Source organism: Hyaena hyaena, unplaced genomic scaffold (genome assembly GCF_003009895.1).
Source record: "Hyaena hyaena isolate Hyena2069 unplaced genomic scaffold, ASM300989v1 scaffold_614, whole genome shotgun sequence".
Classification (NCBI taxonomy): domain Eukaryota; kingdom Metazoa; phylum Chordata; class Mammalia; order Carnivora; family Hyaenidae; genus Hyaena; species Hyaena hyaena.
This window is the reverse complement of record NW_024081244.1, coordinates 318228-341412: the sequence shown is the minus strand read 5'-3', so window position 1 is coordinate 341412 and position 23185 is coordinate 318228. Positions and strand designations below refer to the sequence as shown.

Sequence of the window (23185 nt, the reverse complement as noted above, 5' to 3'; positions counted from 1 at the left end):
AGTAAAAATAATTTTAGGCCTGTTGCATCAAGTGATAAAAATTGAGGGCTTATCTTTTCTACATCTTTGTAAATTTTTCTTCTTTTATCTAATATTTTTATTATATTGCAAAAGTATTGGTTTACGATAGAATGGAAACTTAAAAACAACAATCAAGTTCTTCACCATAATGAGTTTTGAGAAGCACCAACTCCAGATCACAGCTTGTTCATGCTTGAAGAAATGAATGTAGATTCAGACTGTGGCAAAGCTGAAGCAAAGGGTACTTCAGGCAAACACTTCAAAGAAACATAATTTGATTTTCAGAGCATGAAACAATTATGCTTTTAAGAAGATAAACATAAGTGTCTAAGGCCGCATAATTTTATTATTTGCTGTTGGTGATGCCTCTGCCAAGAAGTCAAATTTCTACAAGAAAATCTCTGCTTGTTATTATTATATAGTAAAAATATTCCATTTACAGGTCTGGAAAACACGGGTGATACTTAAGTGCTCAATTCTGTTCACTTTATGAATACTCGACTGATAATATTTGTAGCATCTACCCATAAAACTAACATTTTCCAATAGTTAAGAAACAACCAAATATATCAACTGACCCTAATTTATTGACTCGTAAGGTACTTACACAGTGGCCAAGCTAAGGAAAGCCCAGGGAGGAAAAAATGAAAACAGGTTATCAGCACTTAGCACAACAGAGACTCTGACGCAAATAATGTAAAGCCGCAAAAGAGAAAAACAGCCAAGTAAATTCTGCTCCCAAAACAAAAATCAAACATTTAACTAAGAATATAACTGATCTGCAGTCACCAGGAAACATTTGATTGAATTCACAAGTTATTAGATGCCTAAACTCCCCCAAAGCTAAAGCTTTCCCCAAACAGTAAAAGCTTTTCCATTACTGTAAACGAAAATCCTTTTAAATGAATTTGCATAATTAGAGGCTGTGTCTGCATGTGTGCATGTAAAACTGGTTTTTAAATTACCGTCATTTAGATCCCCCACACTAGCATTATTTAAAAGAAAGCAAGATCAAAGAGGAGAGTATGTGACTGAATCACGGAATACTTTTTGAAATGCTAAAAATAAACTCACCTTTCTTTCAAGAAAGAAGGGCCCTCTCACTCAAGGAAGGTGAACAGTTCAGATACTACTCTAAGCAAGCACTTGCATCTGATACTCAAACAGCCATAAATGGGGACAAGAGAACCGAGGAAAACTGAAATCTAGAGAGAACTTTTAATGATTCATTGCCCTTCCTTAAGATCGTTTGACATTTAAAAAGATGCAGCAAATAATAACAGATTTAAATAGAAAATACCCCCCCCCTAAAATTATCATTTTTCTTCTACAGGGGTCCCAATGTCAATTAACACATAATTTTTAGCCTGGGAAATTTTCTTGCATAAAACTATGAAGAGCGTAGGTTTTCTCCAAGGACAAAAAATGGTTTGACAAGCTCGGGATCGAAATGTCCTCTTTGCTAGCAGGGGGTGATGCCACAAGGCAATTTAGACCCTGAGATCTCTCTAGTCATTTCCAAGGTGCGAACAGTTGTGTGCTTCATACATGCTTCCTGCGGTGAGACATTTTCTGCTCTGCAGCCCACACGCTGCCCAATAGGAAACTGGTCCATGCGGGGGGTGGGAGAGGGGATGCAGGGATCGCCAAACACAAGGTAAACCTGCCTCTCGCCTCCAAGCTGGGTGAACCGCTATCAGGTTGGATGCAGTTACCTCGCAAGTGTCTACCCCCTGGCCGCAGTATCCTACTCATTACAAATGTCACTATCCGGTGTGTGTTTTCTAACGCCTCCTCAAAGCGCCTTGCCCGGAACTGTGGAATAATGTGCAGGAAAGTCTCTCCTTAGAAGAACTAGCACTACACCCAGACCTACGACTAACTCTCAGCTGTAATCAGCCTTTGCCTCTGCTCGAAGTCTTAGAGCTTGGTCTCTCACTTGGAAGGAGATGAAACTTGGGAGGATTCAGGGCCAGCGCTATGCGTTCTCCTCCTGAAGCAGGACTAGGAAGTAATAAGGTTTCTAAACGCAGGCCAGAAGGACAGATCCGCTGTCCCCGTTCGGGGAGACAGACACGTGGGGAGACTACAGACAGACGCCAGTTTCGCGACTACCATATAAAACGGTCTTGAAACACTTCTTTTGGAACCAACCTTGAGGGCAATGGAACAGATTTCTTTGAACAGAGATGCACAGGGATGCTGAGTCCTTATCCTCTGGGAGTGAATGCGGGTCGGCCACAGGCCATTCAGAAGCAAGTCGGCCACAGAGGGTGATACGAGTTTGGGACAGAAATTAGGTATGACTAGAAACTGATGAGACTAATCCTTCTTGAAAGCTTTGAAACAGCTTTGAAGGCGACTCCAAAACAGGTTTCAGAAAAGACAGTATTTATAAAGCTTCTAAATAAAGCTTTTTAGAAAGGCAAATCTGACCCATGCTGTAAATTCTGGCAGGCAAAATAAGGCTTTGCTATGGTAATCCTCTCCCCCCACCCAGGAATGGCTCCCATATGCAGGGTCCACACTGTGCCAAATACTGTCCCTGCAAACTAGTGTAGTCTCCATCCCACAGGTGAGGGACAAAGGCTGAAAGAAGGCAAGCCAAGTGGCCGAGCCAGATTCCAAAGGGGACTTTTATTCCGAAACCCACCCTTGGTTATGACCTTCTTTTGCCTCCCATAACTACTTGGAATCCTTCTCCTAGAGAAAAAGACCACTCCTTTTTGGTACTGAAAAGACCAAATGAACTGATAACAGAATTCACGTGTAACACCTTAAGAGACACAGATGTTTTCCCTGTAAATTGAGAAGTTATCTGTAAATGAAAGGTTGATTTCAGTACATGACTGAGCTCCCACAGACCAAAGACTACAGCCTCAAATCTTGGATTTCAGTCTCCAAATAACAATAATGTGTGTGTTGGAGGAAAGCAACTCCATGATTTATAAATGTCTGCGTCCTACTTTTATGTTTAATAGCAGTAAGTAGAAATCGCCTCCCTCATTTGAACCGATAACTGTGAAACGCCTCCTTCAGGGAAATACAGAAATACTGTGTGGACCGCGAGGAGGACTCGCCGGGAAAGGGGAGCATGAACAGGGAAGGAAATAGCAGGTCAAATCAAAACTCATTTGCGTCTGCACAGTTACTCTAAGCCTCCTATGTAGACGCTTAAAAAAATACTCAAGTGTAGTTGACACACAGTATTTTATATTTGTTTCATACAACATAATTATTGCACACATTAAATGCTCACAACGGTAAGCATGGTCACCATCTGACACCACATGACGTTATTACCATATTACTGACTGTATTCCCTTTTCATCTGTGGAGACACTTTAAAAAAGTTTTGTTTTAATTTTTTTTTAACATTTATTTATTTTTGAGAGACAGAGAGAGAGTAGGGGAGGGGCAGAGAGAGAGGGAGACACAGAATCTGAAGCAGGCTTCAGGCTCCGAGTTGTCAGCACAGAATCCGATGCAGGGCTCGAACCCACGAACCGTGAGATCATAAACTGAGCCGAAGTGAGGCGCTTAAGCGACTGAGCCCCGCAGGCACATAGTCTGTGTAGACACTTTTAATTCTGACTTCACAGTTACTTTCCTCTCTCCTTTCAATAAACTCGGCCACCATCTTACATGATGGTCATTTATTTTCCTGTAACACCCATGCAAACATCATTTTAAAATTAATCAGTGCCAAGTAGCTGTTTCACAATAATATTAAATATTTACTTGTAAATATACAAAGACTTTGACATATTTCACATTTGTTCTTGGCTTCCACGGCTTGGGCAGGCTGTTGTATTAGAGGCATCATTAGGGGACGATGAGTTTGTGCAGTGCCCCCATCAGAAACTGTCCAGTATTACAGCTCAGACAAGTGACTCCTTTCAGGTCTACTGGCCCCTTATCTTGAGTCCGTGATCTCTGTGGAAATGACTTCCCAGATGACACGGGGCTGCAAGTTTCATTCGTCAGCACTACAGGTGGAGTGTTTATGTGATCATGAGGGAATGTTAAGTGCTAGATTCTTGCCTGATTTTGATTAGCATGCTAATTAACAGGAGAGGGGTCTGTGTCTATAATAGCTAGAGAGGGCATGAACAGAAAACAGATATACATGCATAATGTTTTTAAAGTTTATTCATTTATTTTGAGGGAGAGAGAGAGAGAGCACAAACACACACAAGTGGGGGAGAGGCAGAAAGAGAGAGGGAGAAAGAGAATCCCAAGCAGGGGCTCGAACTCACAAACATGGTCTTAGGTGTGACCATGACCTGAGCTGAAATCAAGAGTCAGATGCTCAACTGACACCCAGGCGCCCCCGCACATGCATAATTTTAAACTCCCGAGTCGGTGAAAGACTTTTCCTGAGAGCACTACATAAACTCTGAAATACTGAATAACTCAAGACTAGCAATTAATAGCCAAACTGCCAAGCATTCTATGCAGATAATGCTATAACCCCTAACGACTTTACAGGGGAGATTTACTATACCATGGAGAGGAGTGAAGTGAAATCTAGTTAGATTTGGACACCTGTCTGTAAGAAGAAAAATGTGATAAGACACCTTAATTTAGAAAAATAATGCTGTGCTTCACCAATTTCCATGAGCAGCAATATAATGTGTGACTTTATCAACAAGGCCACCAGGACTGTGATCCAAGGATCGAGACAGTGGGACAGTGTGGTACCATGGTAGTTTTAAGGGCTCCCACCTCAGCAGTACTGCTGTTATCATACAATCCATAAAGGAATGGCCAAAATGAAATTGTAATTACCGTCATCATAATGGCCAGCCCTGCCATCAGAGAGCAATCATTTGATCTGGATTCCTGGCTTAATAAGAAAAAAATTATAAAGGAAAAAGGCTACTAGCCATTTGGCAGAACCATATAAAATTGCCAAAAGTCCCCCATTTTTGACCCACAAAAACATTGACTGTATCTGGTTCACCAAATAGAACGGTCTTCGGAAGTTATTTGCAGTAGGATTACAGCGGCGTTGACAGAATGAGCTACAGAGCAGGTCACACTGTACTCTCTGAGCATGTGCTACCCAACAACTTATTTGAGAAGAGAATGTCTAATAATTACCTATATAATTAACAATAATCAGGAATGCATACTTTCATTATGACCCTGCCGTTAGTAAGCTGTATTATTTCATCTTCTTTAGACCTGAAGTTTCTTCATCTTTAGGTATGGGAGCCAGAGGATCACTTATGTCCATTCCAGTTTTGATCAGAAAATGAAATGGAAGATGTTATATTGATACCAATTTATTTAATCGGGAGAGTAAAACACCTGGGTCATTGCTCATTCAGTGTGAGCTAACAGAGCAATTAAGTTTACGCCACCTGGCTTTTTTTTTTTTTCTTTCTTTTGATAGTGTAGTCCTATCTCTGTTCTTCTCCCCTCCCCCAACACAAACATTTTTATTACTGCCACATCCCTTAAGAAAGTACTGGTAAACAATTAATTCATACCACCAGACTTGATTTTTATTATATGGTCTGTCTTTATAAATATAAGAACACCAACTGAGACATTAAAATTTGACCATGCAGGTGTTTAGGGGTTTTGCGGGATTCTTTTGTTCTTTCTGGCTTTTCTTTTTTTCCCCACAGACAAAATGACTGGTAAATTACACACAGTTGGTGTTGACCTCAGCTCAGAATTAAAAAAAAATCCTGCACTAACAATTTACCTGGTATCATTTCACCCTTGCCAGTTTCTAGAATTTTCAGAGAAGCCAAGCATGATCTTCAATATTCAGTGTTGGCTTGGCCCCCGGCATTTTGTTAGGAGCTAAGGGAAACACAGTAAGGACAGGACACAAGCAGTATCCTCTGGAAAGCTACGGCCTCGCTGGGCCAGCTCACAGGCGCTCACCCAACAGTTAGGCAAGAAACAAATGTGTCAGTGTCACCATCATTCAGTAGCAGACGATCAGAAAAGAGTAAGATCACAAAGGGCTGAAGCATTCAGGGGAGAAGCCGGACAGACAAATGACTAGAGCAAACAGCCCACACATGTTCCAGATGCCCCAGGAAAAGCCCCAGGAAGCACTTTGCAGAGAAAGGCTCCTTTGAGCCCCATAACAAGCCACCGGGAAAAGCACCAATGTTGTCTCTGCTTTGCGGACATAGACACTGAGACTTCACGCATCACCTAACTCACCCGGGAAGGCCCAGCTAGTAAAGGCCAAACTCCGATCAACCCCCAGGAGCCTGATGCGGGCATGAAGGACACAGGACTTGGGCTAGACCCTCGGAAAGGGGGACAAAGAGGGACATGGCAAGTGTGTGCCAGGAGGAAAGAACAGTGGGCCCAGAGCGGGCACAAAGGGACCTCAGCTCAGGCCCTCACAAGAACCAAGTGTGACGGGCTGGCTCACGTCAGGCTCCAAAGGGACCACACAGCATGTACCTGACAGCCGGTCTCTTGCACACTCTCTGAGCCCAAGTTACATGACACGCGTCTGTCACTCTCCCTTCTGTCCCTTGCGAGGGATGCTGTATGTTGCATGCTTCATAACGGTAAAGCTACTTTATAGGTTTTGTGTCTCAAGGCTTCATCATAAAATACTCAAGCAACTGGCACTAAGAATGAATAAAAAACAATCACACACACACACAAAAACCAACCAAGTGATTAAAAACACACCTGAACACTTTCTGAATGGTGTTCCGTGGCTGCCTGTAGATAAAACTTGCAAAATACAAAACATCGGAAACATCTATAATGTGTGTTTTTCTTTTTCTTTTTTTTTTTTTTAATTTTTTTTAATGTTTTATTTATTTCTAGGAAAGAGAGACAGCGTGAGCAGGGGAGGGTCAGAGAGAGAGGGAGTCACAGACTAAAACAGGCTCCAGGCTCTGAGCTGGCCGTCAGCACAGAGCCTGACGCGGGGCTCGAACCCACGAACGGCGAGATCATGACCTAAGCGAAAGTCGGACGCTTAACCGACTAAGCCACCCAGGCACCCCTATAATGTGTGTTTTTCTGCTTCATTTATACCTTCCAGAATCACAGCATCACCCTTTTTCCAGGAAAAAGACAAAGCAGTTTTGAGGCCATGACAGTCTCTTCCAGTGCATAGTCTAAGTGCGTCCTTACCTCACAGTTGCTGAGATCAAGGGAAACCCCTTTCAAGTTATGATTACAAGCCAGGCCCAGCAGCAGCGCTCTGAGGGAGAAAACACGAAAACACACACGTTAGTTGCAAATCAGACACAGTTTGCACCAAAATATGTATGTCCGCCGAGTAAAGCCCAGGGAAGGAAGGACGCTGCTCTGAATCACAGGTCAAAGCACCATCTCCATTTCTACAATGCCAACTGCGTTTCTGCCTCCTGAGAGCAGCGAGGAAACGATGCTCTAACGTTCTCCTGCCTGGCGCGGCGCAGGCCCGCTATGAACACAAGCCGCCAGGCCCGTCGTTCCTACGCACGTAAACCATCAGCACACCCGACTGCACACTGAAATTAAGCTGTGTTCATCACAGATCGATTCCCACCTGCATCTGCTCGAGAACACCTTTAATGTTGCTTCGAAAATTATTAGGCACTTGTTAGCAGAGCAGCAAACTATACGCCAGTTTTTTCCCAAGGAAGAGGTTATGGGGAAGTCAGGCTCCACGGCACCCAGGCTAGGGAATTACCGTCTGTGGAGAGGGGCTTTGATTTTTTTAAGCATCTACAGCAGGGCGTGGGAAGGGCACAAGAGCAGCGGACATGAGACAGGTCTGGAGGGCAACTGTCTGTCCGTCCAGCGACTCCTGGCTGGTCCCGGGGCAAACCACACGAGCACCGTGGAAGGGATGTATCCGTCCGCACGCGGAGGCTGGACTAATCATGCAGATCTCATCTCTAAGAGAATGAACGGGCTCTACTCTCACAAGTCAGTCCAAAATGTCAAACAGCCTTCAACAGACTTGACGCAAAAACTTCACACCTGTCCACAGGCCCATAAATCACACTAAAGGGACTCAGCGTCTCCACCAGGCCTTGGAGGAACACGGGTGAGCCCCAGAGGCCTCCTGCCCTCTCCTGTGCACACAGGCACGTGTGCACATCCCTGTAAGAGGCAGACAGGAGGAAGCGACGAGGGGCAGAACAAAGGCATTCGCTCAGCAAGCATATCCACCTGTTCTCAAGGTTCCCAGGAAAAGGGCCTGCACCCAGTATACTCCAGAAATACGCCGGGGCACAGGCCAGGTGGGAAGGCACCTCTTTCACAACAGTCTCTGCGGTCCCCTCTTGGGGTGACTCTCTGGCCCCATCCACTGAGCGACTGGTCCCGCAGTGCATGGAGCCCACCTGTCCAGCAGCTTCCGGTGAGAAGGACGTCAGGAAGAAGGCTGGAGGGAAGCACCTTTCTTCTCTCTTTAGTCCAGTTGACCAGCCCCTTATTCTAAACACAGGCCGACGAGAGAGGCTGGGAACATCTCTGCACGCATGTTCCTGGTCAATTTTTAAATAGCTTCTCTTTCCCTAAAAGTGCCTTTCTCCCCTTTCCTTCTTGGGAGTAGTACTGAGCTGCTCAAAGCACTTAGGACCTAGAAGCACAAGCCCCGGCCAGAGGTCCCACATCTGTGCTGACAGCGGGGTGGCTTTAACATCACAGGTCACCGCTCTCTCCTGCCTCTGGGGCTCAGCAGCAAAATGGGAGCGTTAGCCGGTGACCAAAGCGGTCCCTCTGAGTTCTGATGTTGGCTGAGTTTTCTAGAACCTAGCCATCTATTTTAACACTATGGTTTTACAATGGTTACATGGAAGGGAAATTCCTCCTACTTTTCTCATATGTAGATTAAGGCAGAGAGAACAACAATGCACTTCAAGATCCTTAACTACAAAACAGAAGGCCAGGGATGAGGAGGTGAGGGCTCCCGAGCCGCCGGTAAACACAGATCACCAACAGCAGCTGCCCTCAGCTGAACCAGTCCAAACCCGACAACGACAAAGCCCAGCACGCACCGGGGAAAACCCTACAGCGGGAAGTGCGATGACTTTCGACCCAGGGATGGAAAAACCGCCTTCACCGCTGTCTCCTCCAGGCCTCCGGCAGCGGTGCACCACTGGCTACGAGAAGAATCTGTATTTACTTTCACCCGTCCTGGCGATGCGGTGCTACTTACAGTTTCTAAGGAGCACACGGAATGGTTTACGAGAAGTCCAGAGCCAGGGAGACGGGGAGGAGGGTAGCGGGTGGTGCAGGTGAAGAAGGGCGCCAAGCTCAGTGACGAGGGGAAGGAGGCGCGAGCGGTAACTCGGAGCCCAGGCCTCGCTCTGAGCAGGAGCGATCTCGGGACGCACATGAACCTGGCCACTGTGAAGACCAGCGAACACACGGACGGGCGCCTCCACATTCTTCACCAAAGGCCCCGAGGTGCGTGGTGGCTGACGGGTCTGCGAGCGAGGGCGCGGCTGTGAGGCACGCAGCCCTATCCCCGGGGTTGCTTCTGAAGAGCCCCAATGGCGGGACACTCCTGCAGATGCTGTTCTGTCCCCACTGGGAGCGCTTTTCTCAAAAGATGGAGCGTCCCTGTGGCGTGGCTTCTTAGGGCTGCTGATCCCAGGGTCTGCGTCCCCCACTCCTGGCACAGTGGGCCGAGGTGGGGACGGGAACGTACGGAGCCGGTGGCAGCGGGAGGCTCTGCAATGCGCCTCCTAGAACCCCCGTGTGGTCCCTTAGCCTCGGGGGCAGCCTTGGCTGAAGAAAAGGCCCCCACCCTGGGCCACGTCTCTTTCCAGACGCAGGCCACACTGGGCCGGTCAGCACGGGAACAGAAAGGCCTGGCCCCTGTCTCCTACGGGTTGTCTCTGTCTCCAAGTCTGCTTCTCCAGAAACTCCACCTGCGACCGTGACTTTGGAGCAAATTACTGGGCGTCCTGGGCCTCTGTTTCCTCCATAGCAAACGGAGAATCGGAAGACCGTCTCCTGAGTGCCGTCAACACTGAGGTGTCCCCCACGTGCAAGCAGCCGGCTCAGTGTCTAGTTCAGGGTCGTGCTCCGCAAGCTCTCTGCCACCCCCGCCCCCCACAGGGAACCCCAGACACCTGGGTTCTGTTCTATCTTTCCCAGGTACAGCAGCACATTAAATGTACGTACAGAATTTTGCTTAGGGAATCTCCAGCCACGAAGCCTTTTCCCGCACACGGAAACTTTTATTAAGTAAAACAGAGCTGGCGAAAGTACTGACAGAAGGTGATCAAATATTCACATAAATAACAACAGGTCACAAGACTTAACAATTACAAATTGACACTGAGGTATAATATTTGTAAGTCTCTATATCAAACAGTAGAGTAAATCCAAGGCTGTGGTTTCATATAGAGAAATACTCTATAAAATCAACTATGCTAATCAACGAAGAGCTACTCTGTATTTCACAGGGGTCGAGAACACGGAAAGAACGAGACTGCCGTGCACCGCCACGTGCGCCGCCACGAAAACGGTTTTGCATACGCACCTGTCCTCAGGTACACCGAGGGCAAGGGTCAAGACTGCACTTGCTTTCTACCCTGTGCCCTCCGCGTACCCGCCACGTTGGAAGCGCGCCATAAACATCAGTGGAACGGATATGTAAATGAGTGTGAGCGAAGTATCATGGGTCCCCCTTCAGATACTGATTCTGCTCATTTTATTAATATCCACACAAATAGCCTCCTAGTGAGACTTTTACTATTTGCAGCTCTTACATTTATGGACTCTAATCTATTAATTCAATGTGTTAAAAAAAAAAAAAAAAAAAAAGGCCTGCGATACCGTCAGATTGTTTTCTTAGCGCTTGCCTAGAGCTGGTGTTCTTAGAGGCCCCCACTGTTTTGGTCTTGTGGTGTCACGTGACCCACCACCACGAGGAACTCACCCCCCTCAAAAAGAAAACGGGCAATTTACAACTTAGATACAGATGAATTTTCTAGTAAGATGAACAGCAGACATTGATTTTAACATTTCATACAACGCCAAGGGAAAAAATAAGTGCTGATTTACACGTCAGCTGGGAAAGGAAAAATCTGCCCGTGCCCTTGAGAGTATGTGACAATGTACTCCCTCGTAATGACTTGAAAATATGTTCTTTAGACTCAAAGAGAATTTGATTCCATAGCCCTTTTGATTATTGCTGGCAATGCTGAACAGAGATTTCAAGGATGACAAATTATCCTCAAACCTTATTTTAGCTCAAGAGTTTAACGTCACCACCAGGCCTCCCCTGGGGTATTCCCCATAACCGAAGATGCCTGCCAAGTAAAAACCCGAAACAGACAGCCCGTGCCAACCTAGATAACTCACAAACCCCAGCACCTAAAAGCCGACTCTGTTGCGTACACACTGTGTATAGAGTTTACTGTGCTTAACAGAAATACGAATAAATATTAACTAAAACACATACATACACACACAAATATACCTCAAATGGGCTGAACAGAGGTTAATATAAAGGCAATGATACGTGGGAGCATAACTTTTATAGAAAGTCACTGACAACTGCCAAGGTCACAAACCAAAGGAAGATTTTTTTTTTCCACAGAAGATGCAATAATATCAACAGTGCACAATGTAAGCAAAAAGAATGTGATTTCTTTTTGTGTCCTGAAATGAAAAAGCCATTTTCCTCTGTCTTGTCTTAGGAGTTCGTGTCTCCTTCCCTCCCCTCAAGCACATTCATAATAACAAACAACTTGAAAAGCTATAGGATGGGGGGGGGGAGGGGAGAGGGAGGCGGAAACAAACCACAGGAGATGCTCAACCACAGGGAACAAACTGAGGGTTGATGGAGGGAGGTGGGTGGGGGGTGGGCTGGATGGCTGAGGAGGTATCAGGAGGGCACTTGGGATGAGCACTGGGTGATGTCTGTAAGGGATAAATCACTGAATTCTACTCCTGCAGACAATACTGCATGGTATGTTCACTAACTAGAATTGAAATAAAAATCTGAAAAGGAAAAAACAACAACAAAAACAAGTTGTGGAATAAAATGAACGAAGCACTCACTTTAAGGGCTCAGGAGACAATTTGGTGCCGGAAAGGTTGAGCTGCATCAGAGACAAGGAGCTACTAAAAAACTGCTTGAAGGACGGGGGCACTTCTTTTCCTTTCCTGGAAAACAAGACGGGACAGTCAGAGGAGCAGGGACCCATCTGGCCGGGCACCCCGCTCCCAGATTAGCAAAATTCCCTGCTGGTTATTTGGATTCTGTGAAATAATCCGTGGATCCATCATATTTTTGGTAGACATTTAAAGATAAAAAGAAACAAAATGTCTCAAAGTCAAAGACAGCCAACCCCATCCGAGGAATGACGTAAGAGAAGTTAAGACATTTCACCAAGTCCTTAGAGCTGTCGCTATTCTTTGTAGCCAACGAATTCACTGTGTTTTACCCACAGGTCTCCTAGTGTGAATTTTTAAGAAACTGGTAGTCAAAGATGTTGATATTTCACAATTTAAAGAGCTTTCCCACTGAGTGGCATCGAATATTACAGATGGCAACACGCACTTGGCAACCCTTCTGGACGCGACATGCCTCCAATATAACAGGACATGACCTGATGTTGAGCTGTGGAACAACATAGAAAGCCTGCCCGGCTCTTACATCCATTCCACAAACCTAATCATTTCAGGTCAAGTATTAGAATAAAGACAAAACTCCAAAGAAAATGGCTATAACCCCCAAATATGTGCCCCTTGCTATCACAGGAGAAATGCTCCATCTCAGAAAGAAGGCAGAGTCAACGTCACACCATGAGGGGTTTAAAGAAGCAAGATCCCAGAGTCTAAGTGTGTGAACACTTGCTGTTTCTAATCCAACTCCCTATTTTGCAAACAATTCCATCAGGAAGGTAGAAGTGAGGGCTGGCGCTCCACTTATACAAATTAAAACCCACGCGTCTGAGGATGGCTATCCTCTTTGTTCATACTTGATTCCAAGTTCATTGTTGAGAAGTACCTTCTAAAAGAATTTGTCCTGGGGGTGCCTGAGTGACTCAGTCGGTTAAGCATCCAATTTCGGCTCAGGTCATGATCTCACAGTGAGTGACTTCCAGCCGTGTTGGGCTCTGCGCTGAAGGCTCACAGCCTGGGGCTGCTTCAGATTCTGTGTCTCCCTCTCTTTCTGCCCCTCCCCTGCTCACACACTCTCTCTCTCAAAAATAACTAAACATTAAAAAAAGTTTTTTTAAAGAGTTTGTACTGTATTAAGAGAGAGTGCCCGTCCACATAAGTGGCAGTTATCAGACGGGTCACATGGGCGAACTGGGGCCATTGAGAACATCAGACTAGCGTGATACAAGATACAACAAAACCTTGCATTTTTAAGGCTCATATTCACAGATGATGGTTTAAGGTCACCTTCCTCCACACACAACGCGCATCCTTTATCACTCCGTTTTCATCTCGCTACAACCTTCTCTGAGAAGAAGGCAATCCTAGGTGACAGCAATGGCAGGTACAAACCCATACCGGTGAGAAAAGACAGCTCTGGAGAGATTGAGCACAGCTAAATATTGAAGGCACCCTCGGAGAAGAGCTGCACAGACCTGAGAAAGAAAGAAGGCACTCTTAGTTTCAAATGTCTCTCGATCTAAGAGAATATTTTATTAGAGAGAAGGCCCTCTGTATCCCACCTAAGCAGCTGTTCTGAGATCGCCAGAGCAAGATAAGAAAATATTACCATGTCCAGGGAACATTCGGTATTGGATAAATCCAGATGAGCAATGGCATTCGGCTGGGCCAAGAAATTGTACATGGACTTGAAATAAAAAACAGAAAACAAACACATTAGGATCTGGAAACACACACACACACACACACACACACACACACACACACACACAAAATATTCTAAAATGAAGTTGCCCGCATTCTCCCGTATCCATTCTCTACTCTTCCCAAGAGGATTAGCGTAATTTCATGTCATTCCATTGCCTTCCCTGAGAGCAAAATTCCGAAGACTATTTAAAATAATGTTTGAATTAAAAAAAAAAAGGGGGGGGGCCAAATGAACTCTTGGCTACCAAAGTCTTTTTTGTTACACATGACTTAGTTTTCCTGATTAGCTCCATTTTTATAATTTTGGAGTAATGCTAATTAATTTTAACTGCTGAGATTAAAACCCCACCTGAATAGCACTCACCCTATCAAAATGCTAATCACTTTGGAAATGTTCAAAGATCCACTCATTGGAATTTGATCCGTATGATGGTTTCGGGCTATACTCTCTTCTGTCCAAACACAGTGATGTTTCTATCCTTAGTTACTTCCAAAAATCTAACAAGAAAGGGTCTGATGGCACTATTCATTTAGGTTTGTTTTGGGTTTTTTTTTTAATCTCACATATAGCTAAGACGTGAGGTGTCAAGGAGTCACAATAAAGCCTAAAGTCTCTCCTTATTCCTGGGCAAGACCATCACAATAATAAATGTAAGAGCCGACCAAGTCCAAGCTCCTGCCACCAGGCAAACGGCAAAACTGTCCTGTGCCCCACTGGGTGCCACCAGGTCCTTGCAAAAACAAACAAGCTGATGCTGAGATGCCCTCGTCCTCAGCAAAGACAGTGCGGCAGCTGGGCTGTATGATGCTTGAGAAAAATCCTCTCTACCAAGGAACTCAGAAAAGCAAATGACTAGCCTATAAGTACTGTCACTAGACACACACACAGACACACACACACCAGGCCGTATTATGAGAAGCTCTGAGAAAAATAATTTGCTCTCACTTCTGTATAGATCGCCACTTCTCTCAGGCTTCGCCTGTGGTTTTACTCCCGGCCACCAGCTGGGGGAGCTCTAATCACCCTCCACTGGTGACAAGACCCTACTTGGCCAACCCTTCTCCAAAGAGGCAGGTCCTGCGAGGCTGCTGGCCCCAAAGGCTGAAGGCTGCCAGCCGGGTGAGCCCCTCCCCGCACTGCCGCACGCCTCCCACTCACCCAGGCCTCACCCTTCCACTTCTTCCCCAGAGGCAGGCTGGGACAAGGGCCTCTCCAGCCAGCCAACAACTCCCGAGCTACTCTGTTCTCTGGAGTGACTACTAACGCCCCTACGTTAGCAGAGTCCTCCTATTTACTCTTCGGACTCTTTTATCGCTCTCTCTAGTCCTCTACTTTGTCACCGTCACGTGCTAGTGGCTTCAGCTTCACATCGGACTTGGGAAGGGGCAGATTTACGAATCGTCACTGAAGGCGACGACTAAGATGGGGCAATACACTGAAACAGTCGTGACACTCCAGGTGGGGCGCCTGGGGGGCTCAGCTGGTTAAGCGTCCAACTCCAGCCCTGGTCATGATCTCACGGTTCGGGAGTTCGAGCCCCTGCGTCGGGCACACTGCTGTCACCACAGAGCCTGCTTCAGATCCTCTGTCCCCCTCTCTCTCTGTCCCACCCTGGCTCACGCTCTCAAAAATAAACAAACATTAAAAAAAAAAGAAGTCATAGGACCCCAGGAAACAATATTGCTTAAAATGACTTCAAGAATCAGGCAGAGGGAAAACATCCTATGAAAGGGATGGTAGCAACATTCCCTGCCTTCGAGGGAAAGTAACACATGAGAGAAATAAGAATGAATTTCACGTTTTTCACCCCCACAGAGAGGTAGGCCACTCATGAATGTCGGTCGAAGATACACGCTTGAGGTCGCCTCCAGTGCTGAGGGAGCACTCCTTCTAACATATTCTATCGTGGTGACTGGACGGGACTACTCCCCGAACCTGACCATGAGATCATACCCGATGCACCTAATCATACCTGTTAGCAGTAAGACCTACCAAACGTTTGTATTACCGATTCAGCTGCAGGAAAAATCTTATCATTGAGGGGAAACGTTTTGCCTCACATTCAAACTTATTTCAAGAGTGGCCCCAATCTATTCCCGACCCTCTGCTCTCCCTACTGTGTTTGTGGGACACAGGACAGGACTTTATCCCCATATCTTCCTTCAATTGCGAACTATTAAAACAGCCACCTGTCGTAACAATATTATTTAATGATGAAATCATTCAGTTTGCATTTCCAGTCTTTCTTATCAGACAATTTTAATAGGTGCAATAATGGTTAAAATGAAGAGAAAAAAGGTCCTTCAGAAAAAAAAAAATATATCCAAAAAGAATTTACACTTCAGCAACATTAAGTGAAGGGGGTAAAAATATCTATGTGCTAGACTACATTTAATTAAGGGAGGCTCTGGAATGCTTCTCTACAACAGTTCATAAGCTCATAACTAAATGATCTGAAAGTATCATACGGGGAGATGAGAAAAGCCATGTTTGGAAAATTTTCCAGGTTTCTGGAATACAGCATCTTTGAACGTGGCTGTGGGGAAGGAAAACCTACCGAGAGGTCGTCTCCGCGAAGGACGTTCCCTGAGAGGTCGAGATGGGTAAGGGTGGTGGCGGTCAACGGGTTGGCACTGAGTGACTGAGAAAGGCTATTCACCCCTGCAACACGGAGAAGATCCGGGCTCAGTTCCACTCCAGGGAACAAAATGAGGTTTGGGAGTGTCTACAAATGCCCCAAGCAGCCACATCAAACCGCAGGACTGAGGTTACCCACAAGCACCATCCGGAAAAGGTAGGACTGTCTTCTTTTGACACTCCCTCAGGAAGAACAGGTTAGTCCCAGACACAGCCACCTCACTGAGCAGGAGGGAGAGACAGAACTGGCTTCACTCTGCTCTTCTTCCGATGTGCATGGGAAGGATGTGGCTTTGAAATCTTAGCATGATGCACACAAATCTAACTGGTCATTTCTATCTTTCCTGAAATTCTGCTAGCTGTTCCCGACTTAGTGCACAGGATTTAAGTGAGGCAGGTACATACCTGGACACTTCGGCCTATTTAAAGTACCTAGAAGTTAACACTGGAAGTAGGTCACTGGTCCACCTAATCTATCATACTCAGGGCAAAATTAGAGGGAAATGAATTTTTACAAAGAGCGAAAAACCGTAAGAAGCAACCGAAAGGAAAAATGGGTAATTAACACTCCATACACTATTTACACATCGAACATAAATGGCTCAGGTCAAGGTCAACAGAGCTGAACCCTGTGGGTGTTACCGACCTCCAAAAACAAAGAATAAATACACGAGGAGGGCAAGAATGTTCCGTGAGGACAGAGCCATGTTCTTTCCCGTGTGGCTAACAGTCACGGCCTGTTGGTCAAGGCCTTGCAGTAGGTAGGTCTCCATCAGGCCGCTCCTCTCCAAGGGGGAGGGGAGGCTCTCGGAGGTTCCCACCACATACAAAATGGGAGCCTGGAGAGTCTGGTCCCCACTCACTGGGCTTCAACGAGGTCAATACACACATTAGTACTGACGTTCCTTCTTAAGGTAACAGGGACGTGGGAGACAGCAAAGCTCTTCATGTTTCTAGCGTTCACGGTTCCAATCTATACATTTTGGAAATATGACTATTTCTAACTTGGATGTACATTTATAATTCTTTTTTCAGCAATATCCTCCTTGAAAGTCCCAGCCTGTCTTAACCACCCTACAGGGAGACAGGGAAGGGAGCTTTCATCCAACTGGCACAGAGCCTCCCTCAGGATAAGGGACGAGGATAGGGTCTCCCCGTGACAGCAAGAATGGTCACAGCAGCAGGACACAGCGAGACACTCCGGGGAAGGGGCAGAGGGTCCCGAGGATAGCCCACCCCGCCCGGGCAGTCCTCTGCTCTAAGTTTAGAATGTCTTGGATTATGGAGCCAGGAATATAAATGTTTTCATAGAACCAAAATATAAATATTAGTCCAATTCAGCAAAAGATTAAAACTACAGTGTAATGCGGCACTGAGGAAAGGATATTCTCTTATCCTTTAGGCAGCAGTAGGTATTTACAAGAACCGAGTGCAGGATGTGTCTGACGAAGGCGACCGAGCCACTTCTCAAGGGGGAGCGTGCACTTGGGGAGAGAGAGGGAGAAGAGACGGAGGTGCGGAGTGAAAAACATTTTAGTTAAGTATCGGGGAGAAATTCTTGGCTATCAACTCAACATGTATTTAGCACTCATAAAATGTTTATAAAATGCTGGGGATTGGGAAATAAACATAAATAAGATGCATGTATTGCCCTCAAAAACTTCAAAGACCATCAAGAAGGAAAAGAAATAAATTCCAGCATGAACCTCAGACTACACAAGAAACATTTATTCACTGCTGCAAGAAAACGTTACTGAAAGCCTACTGCCCACCAGGCATGGGCTCTGGAGACCTGGGGGGGGGGAGGGGGGCGGGGTACCGTCTTACGCTCTAAAAGCCAGTGCAGTGGGAGACACGGTCAGAGAATCACAATCCAGCGAGGTCAGTACTATAAAGAGGTTAAGAAACAGGCGCGTGGCAATGAAGAAGGTGGAGATTTGATTAATTATGCTAGATAAAAGGAATCTGTAATGGGCTATAGAAAGCAAATTTCTGGAGGTAACACCTACAATTCTTTAAATGGCGCACTTCCTTCAGCCGGCACTGTTAGCAGTGTTAGTGTATTTCGTGACGGAGTAACATGGAGAATACCAGACTCTCTCTCATCAAGAAAATCATTTGTAAAATCACTTCCTTACGGAGGTAGAACAAAACCCAATAAATTCATTCCAAAATCAGAAGGTCAAATTAGTCTTGACAGCAAACTGCTCCTTGACGAGCGTGGGTGCTTGGCAGCTGGCCAACATCTGAACAGAATCAGGAGAGAATTATATCCTCATCCTTAGCTCCGCTTCATGCTACCAAAACAGAATGAAGGACTTCCTCTCCCACCTCTTGAGCCCACATCCACATGAGGCCTTTGTTAATGAGCACGCTAAGAGCAGGAAATTATAAAAATATAGGATGGAAAAAAATCAGGGCTCTTACAACCCAAACTAAACACAGATTTACATGCCGTTCTTGATTCTGGCCATCTAGTGAATGTAATTGTACTTCGTATTTATTATTGGAGTGTTTACAGCTGGAAAAAGGTGGTACCAGATGGGCCTGCCTTGACATAATCTGGCAACCAGCAGGACATTCACTACAAATCCAGAAAACTATCATTGAGCTAACATCTGAGAAAGAGAAAGGGTATTTGGAGACAGTGGGGATGTCATGGGGAGATTTAAAAAAAAATCTGTCTTGAATCATGGAGCCGTGAATATAAATGTTTTCATAGAACTAAAATACTAAAATGAAGTTGTTGGTCAAATTTAGCAAAAGATTAAAACTGCAATGTAATGTGGGTTACTGTGAATCTGCAAACCTTTCAGATACAATGGGAAAAGGCTGCAAGAACAATGAATCCTGTTCATAAATCCATTTAAAAAACCCAAAAACCTCCCCAGCATTTCAAGATATACAGCTTAGGAAGGGCAGCTTAAAACATTTGGGCTAGAATATCATTAAATAATATTAATTCTCAAAGCACAGTTTAGCGTGCCTATGTTTTATTGCAGAGAAGAAGTAAACATGGTGCGGTGACCTTTACTCGTGAAGGGCGTGGGGAACGTGGGTCTGTCCTCACTCACAGGGCCACGGAGGAAGTGCACTCTGCCCAAGGAAGCCCCACCCACTCTCCCAGTGCTTGGAGACACAGGGACATAGCCAGCGGTGGCATGGAGGTGCCCCAGACCCCACACTTGTCCTTGCGAGGATAAATGATCTCCACATCCCTCTGTTTCATAGTAATGAACAAATAAATTAAAATATATAAGTTCAAGTTGTTTTTTAAAAAGTACCTGTCTTAAAAAAAAAAAAAAAAAGACCACACAGCACGGTGATTACACTTAACACTGTATTGTGTATTTGAAAGCTGCTAAGAGTTGAATCTTAAAAGTCCTCATCACCTGGGGAAAAAAATTATGGCTGTGTGTGTTTACAGACGTTAACTCGACTTATTATGGTGACTGTTTCACAATATATACAGACATCAAATCATGACGCTATACACCAGAAAGGAATATCATGTTATGGGTTCATTATACCTCAACAAAAAATAAATAAATTTTTAAAAGTTATGGAGCATCTGGGTGCCTTGGTCATGTAAACGTCGGACTCTGGATTTTGGCTCAGGTAATAATCTCACGGTTTATTCGGTTCGAGCCCTGTGTCGGGCTTTGCACACCGACCCCGGGGAGCCTGCTTGAGATTCTCCCAAGATTCTCTCTGCCCCTCCCCTATTCTCTATCATTCATAATAAATAAATAAATAAATAAAAATTTAAGTTACACCTATGGGGCATGTGATAAATCATTAATACTTTCAACATGTAGGAATTCACATAAATTAAGTAAAAAGATTAATATGGCAAACAGAGAGGCAATGAAGGATGGAAACTAGCAACTTCTTTCAAAAGAAAGACAAATGACTAAGCTATGGGGGGTGGGTTAAAGCGGGGGGGTGGGGGAGAATACACCTAAGCAATAAGTCAAGAAACTAAAATTAAACTATCAGAACACTTTTGCTGATACGCTTGACAAACAACAACAAAGGAGACTACTGTCCAGCAGCAGCGGGAGCATGGCGATTGGTACAAATAACTTGGAGAACAGCTTGACAATAAACATCAGGAGAAAGTTTTACAAAAATGCACACCCTTCTTGATCTAGCAATTCTACATAGAGTTGTCCTAAATAACAAAGTAACAAATGATCAATAATGACATAGAGAAGTCATGTCAGCATTGTTTGCATTACTGAAGAATTAGAAACCATGTAAACATATGGTAACGGATCATTTACGTAAATTAGGAAACGACTTCCACACAATGGAACAGCATGAAGCCACTGAGAATAATCATGGGTTTGAGGACGTAACGGATCACAATATGCTACCGTGTCGGGAGACGAGCTTATGAAATGGTAGGCGTAGTGGAATGTTACATACACACGCATGTCTGTACGCAGGCATAGAGATAAACTACGTACAGATGGAAACACTATGGAAGCATGGGTGTCAGGCTGTCATTCATGCTTTGTGTGTATCTAACTCACGCTTTGCAGTATCATCTAAGCTTTTACCATACACTGCAAAGTGACTGATAATCATCAGAAGAGGGTTTCTATGAAACTGATTGGAAGTAGAGAGTGGTGACATCATGGGGAGGCACTCAACGTGAAGATCTAGGATGGCTTCAGGCACTGGCACTGAAAACATGGACTCCTGGAAAAATGTTCCCCTTTGGAAGGTCACCACGATGCCTAAATCTAAATGTTTGCACACGAAGTCCTGGGACTTGCAGAAATCACCCCAATTTCAGATCATTCTTAGAGTAACTGTATGGTCGGGATGACATCACCGAGGAACCATTGTGCTCCATCCACCCGCCTGTGACACATTCACTTAGAAACTGCAATGGCCCAGGGGCAGGGCCACAGCAACGAACAAGGCAAAGCCCCGATGGCCCAGAAGCTCAAGGGCTGGGACACAATCCACATACGGTGGGAAACACGTTAAAACAGGAATGTGCAAAGCGCTCCGGGACGGGGGAGCGGGGAGCATCTGACTGTGCAGCCGTGGGTGAGAGAAGGCTTACTCAAGGAGTAAGTGAGACAGAAGCTCAATCTTAGGTGAGAGCAGGAACTCACCCATCTGTGGGTGCAGACACGGGGGCTGTCCGCACGGCCAAGTAAAAGCATGTGACAACATATGACAGAGCAAGATGCTGATGATGACGCTGATGAAGGCGGTGTAGCCCTTCATGCCCCACACTGCACTGTATGCCTATTAACTCACTTGGTCTCACCACCTCTGATGAGGTAGATACGCTTCACTCCATCTCACAAATGACATAAGTGAGGAAGGCATGTTCGTGTTAAGTGAACAAATGAGGACCCCAGCCACCTGTGTGAGAACTGACACGTAGGCCCTCGCCATCCAGCCCGTGAAAGACAGGGATATGTTTAAGAAGTGGCAAGGTTTTGGGGGCACCTGGGGGGCTCAGTCGGTTAGGCGTCTGACTTCAGCTCAGGTTCGTGAGTTCACGCCCCACGTTGGGCTCTGAGCTGACAGCGTGGAACCCACTTTGGTTCCTCTGTCCCGCTTTCTCTCTCTCAAAAATAAACATTCAAAAAATATATATTAGAAAAAAAGAAATGGCATGTTGTTCAGTCCAAAAAACTGTCGTCACACACAACAGTGGCCCAGGCACTGTGTTAGGTGCCGGAGCGATGGAGAGGGGGAAGGCAGCCCCCTTCTAGGCGGGAAACAGTATTTATATCATAATGTCAAATCCAGAATTAATGTGATCAGTAATGTGTTCTAGAAGTAACACAAAGGAAAGAGTGACTGATTCTACTGGGGTCACAGTAATGGGGAGATGTCTCAGAAGAGACCATCACAAATGAGTGTTTTATAAAAAACAAAAACAAACAAACAAACAAACAAAAAAAACAGCTGAAGCTCTCCATGAATTTAAGTGATGTATGAGATAACAGAAAATAACTATATACTGGTCTCTGCCCCCATGCCTGGCACAGAACTCCCTAAACCCTTGTAATTTCCTACATAGCAAGAGCACTGGGGTCATCTTTTCTTCTAACGGGGTGCCTCAGGGTGGGATCCTGGCTGGGGCTGGTGGCCAGAGAGACCTAACCAAGATCAGAAGCGTGAAATGTTTAAGTTCCTCCCACCTCCTGCCTCGAGGAAGAGTGCAGGGGCTGGAGACCGAGTTAATCACTGGTGACGCCTATGTGAGGAAGCCTCCAGACAATGTCAGTAGCACGGGTCCTAGGGACTCTCCAGGCTGGTGAACACATCCACACCGGGAGGGCAGTGCCCAGGACCCCGTCAGACCCTGCCCTGCATATCCCCTCACCCGGTGGCTCGTCTGTGGCCTTCATCCCAGCCTTGAATAAATGAGTAAACATAAGCGAGCGTTTCTCCTCAGTTCTTTGAGCCGCTCCAGCCAATGAGTCAACCCCAAGGTGAGGTCTCTGGAACGTCCAATAACCTAGGCTTGCAACGGAAGGGGGGCTGGAAGCAGTCCTGTGGGACTGAGCCCTTAACGTGTGGGCTGTGATGCTATCTCTGGGTAGGTAGTGTCAGAACTGAGGTAGACCGAGGGTCACCCAGCTGGTGTCGCAGAGAATCACTTGGTGTGACTAAAAACCTCCATGCATCTGGTGACCAGAAGCATCAGAAGGGAAGTGTTTGGTGTGAGTAGTCAAGGAGACACACAGGAAAGAGAAACTCGAA

The 23185-nt window shown here is 45.5% G+C and overlaps 1 protein-coding gene across 4 annotated transcripts in view; it reads right to left on the bottom strand.

Moving 5' to 3' along the window:
- CARMIL1 (capping protein regulator and myosin 1 linker 1) overlaps nucleotides 1-23185 on the bottom strand; it is a 300801-nt gene that overhangs the window by 108040 nt on the left and 169576 nt on the right. For all 4 annotated transcript variants that reach the window (XM_039257306.1, XM_039257307.1, XM_039257309.1 and 1 more), the window contains exons 13-17: nucleotides 16365-16468; nucleotides 13709-13786; nucleotides 13498-13574; nucleotides 12034-12138; nucleotides 7153-7222 (exon numbers count right to left, since the gene is read on the bottom strand). In XM_039257306.1, the coding sequence (XP_039113237.1) occupies nucleotides 7153-7222; nucleotides 12034-12138; nucleotides 13498-13574; nucleotides 13709-13786; nucleotides 16365-16468 (434 nt within the window). The remainder of the gene's footprint in view (nucleotides 1-7152; nucleotides 7223-12033; nucleotides 12139-13497; nucleotides 13575-13708; nucleotides 13787-16364; nucleotides 16469-23185) is intronic.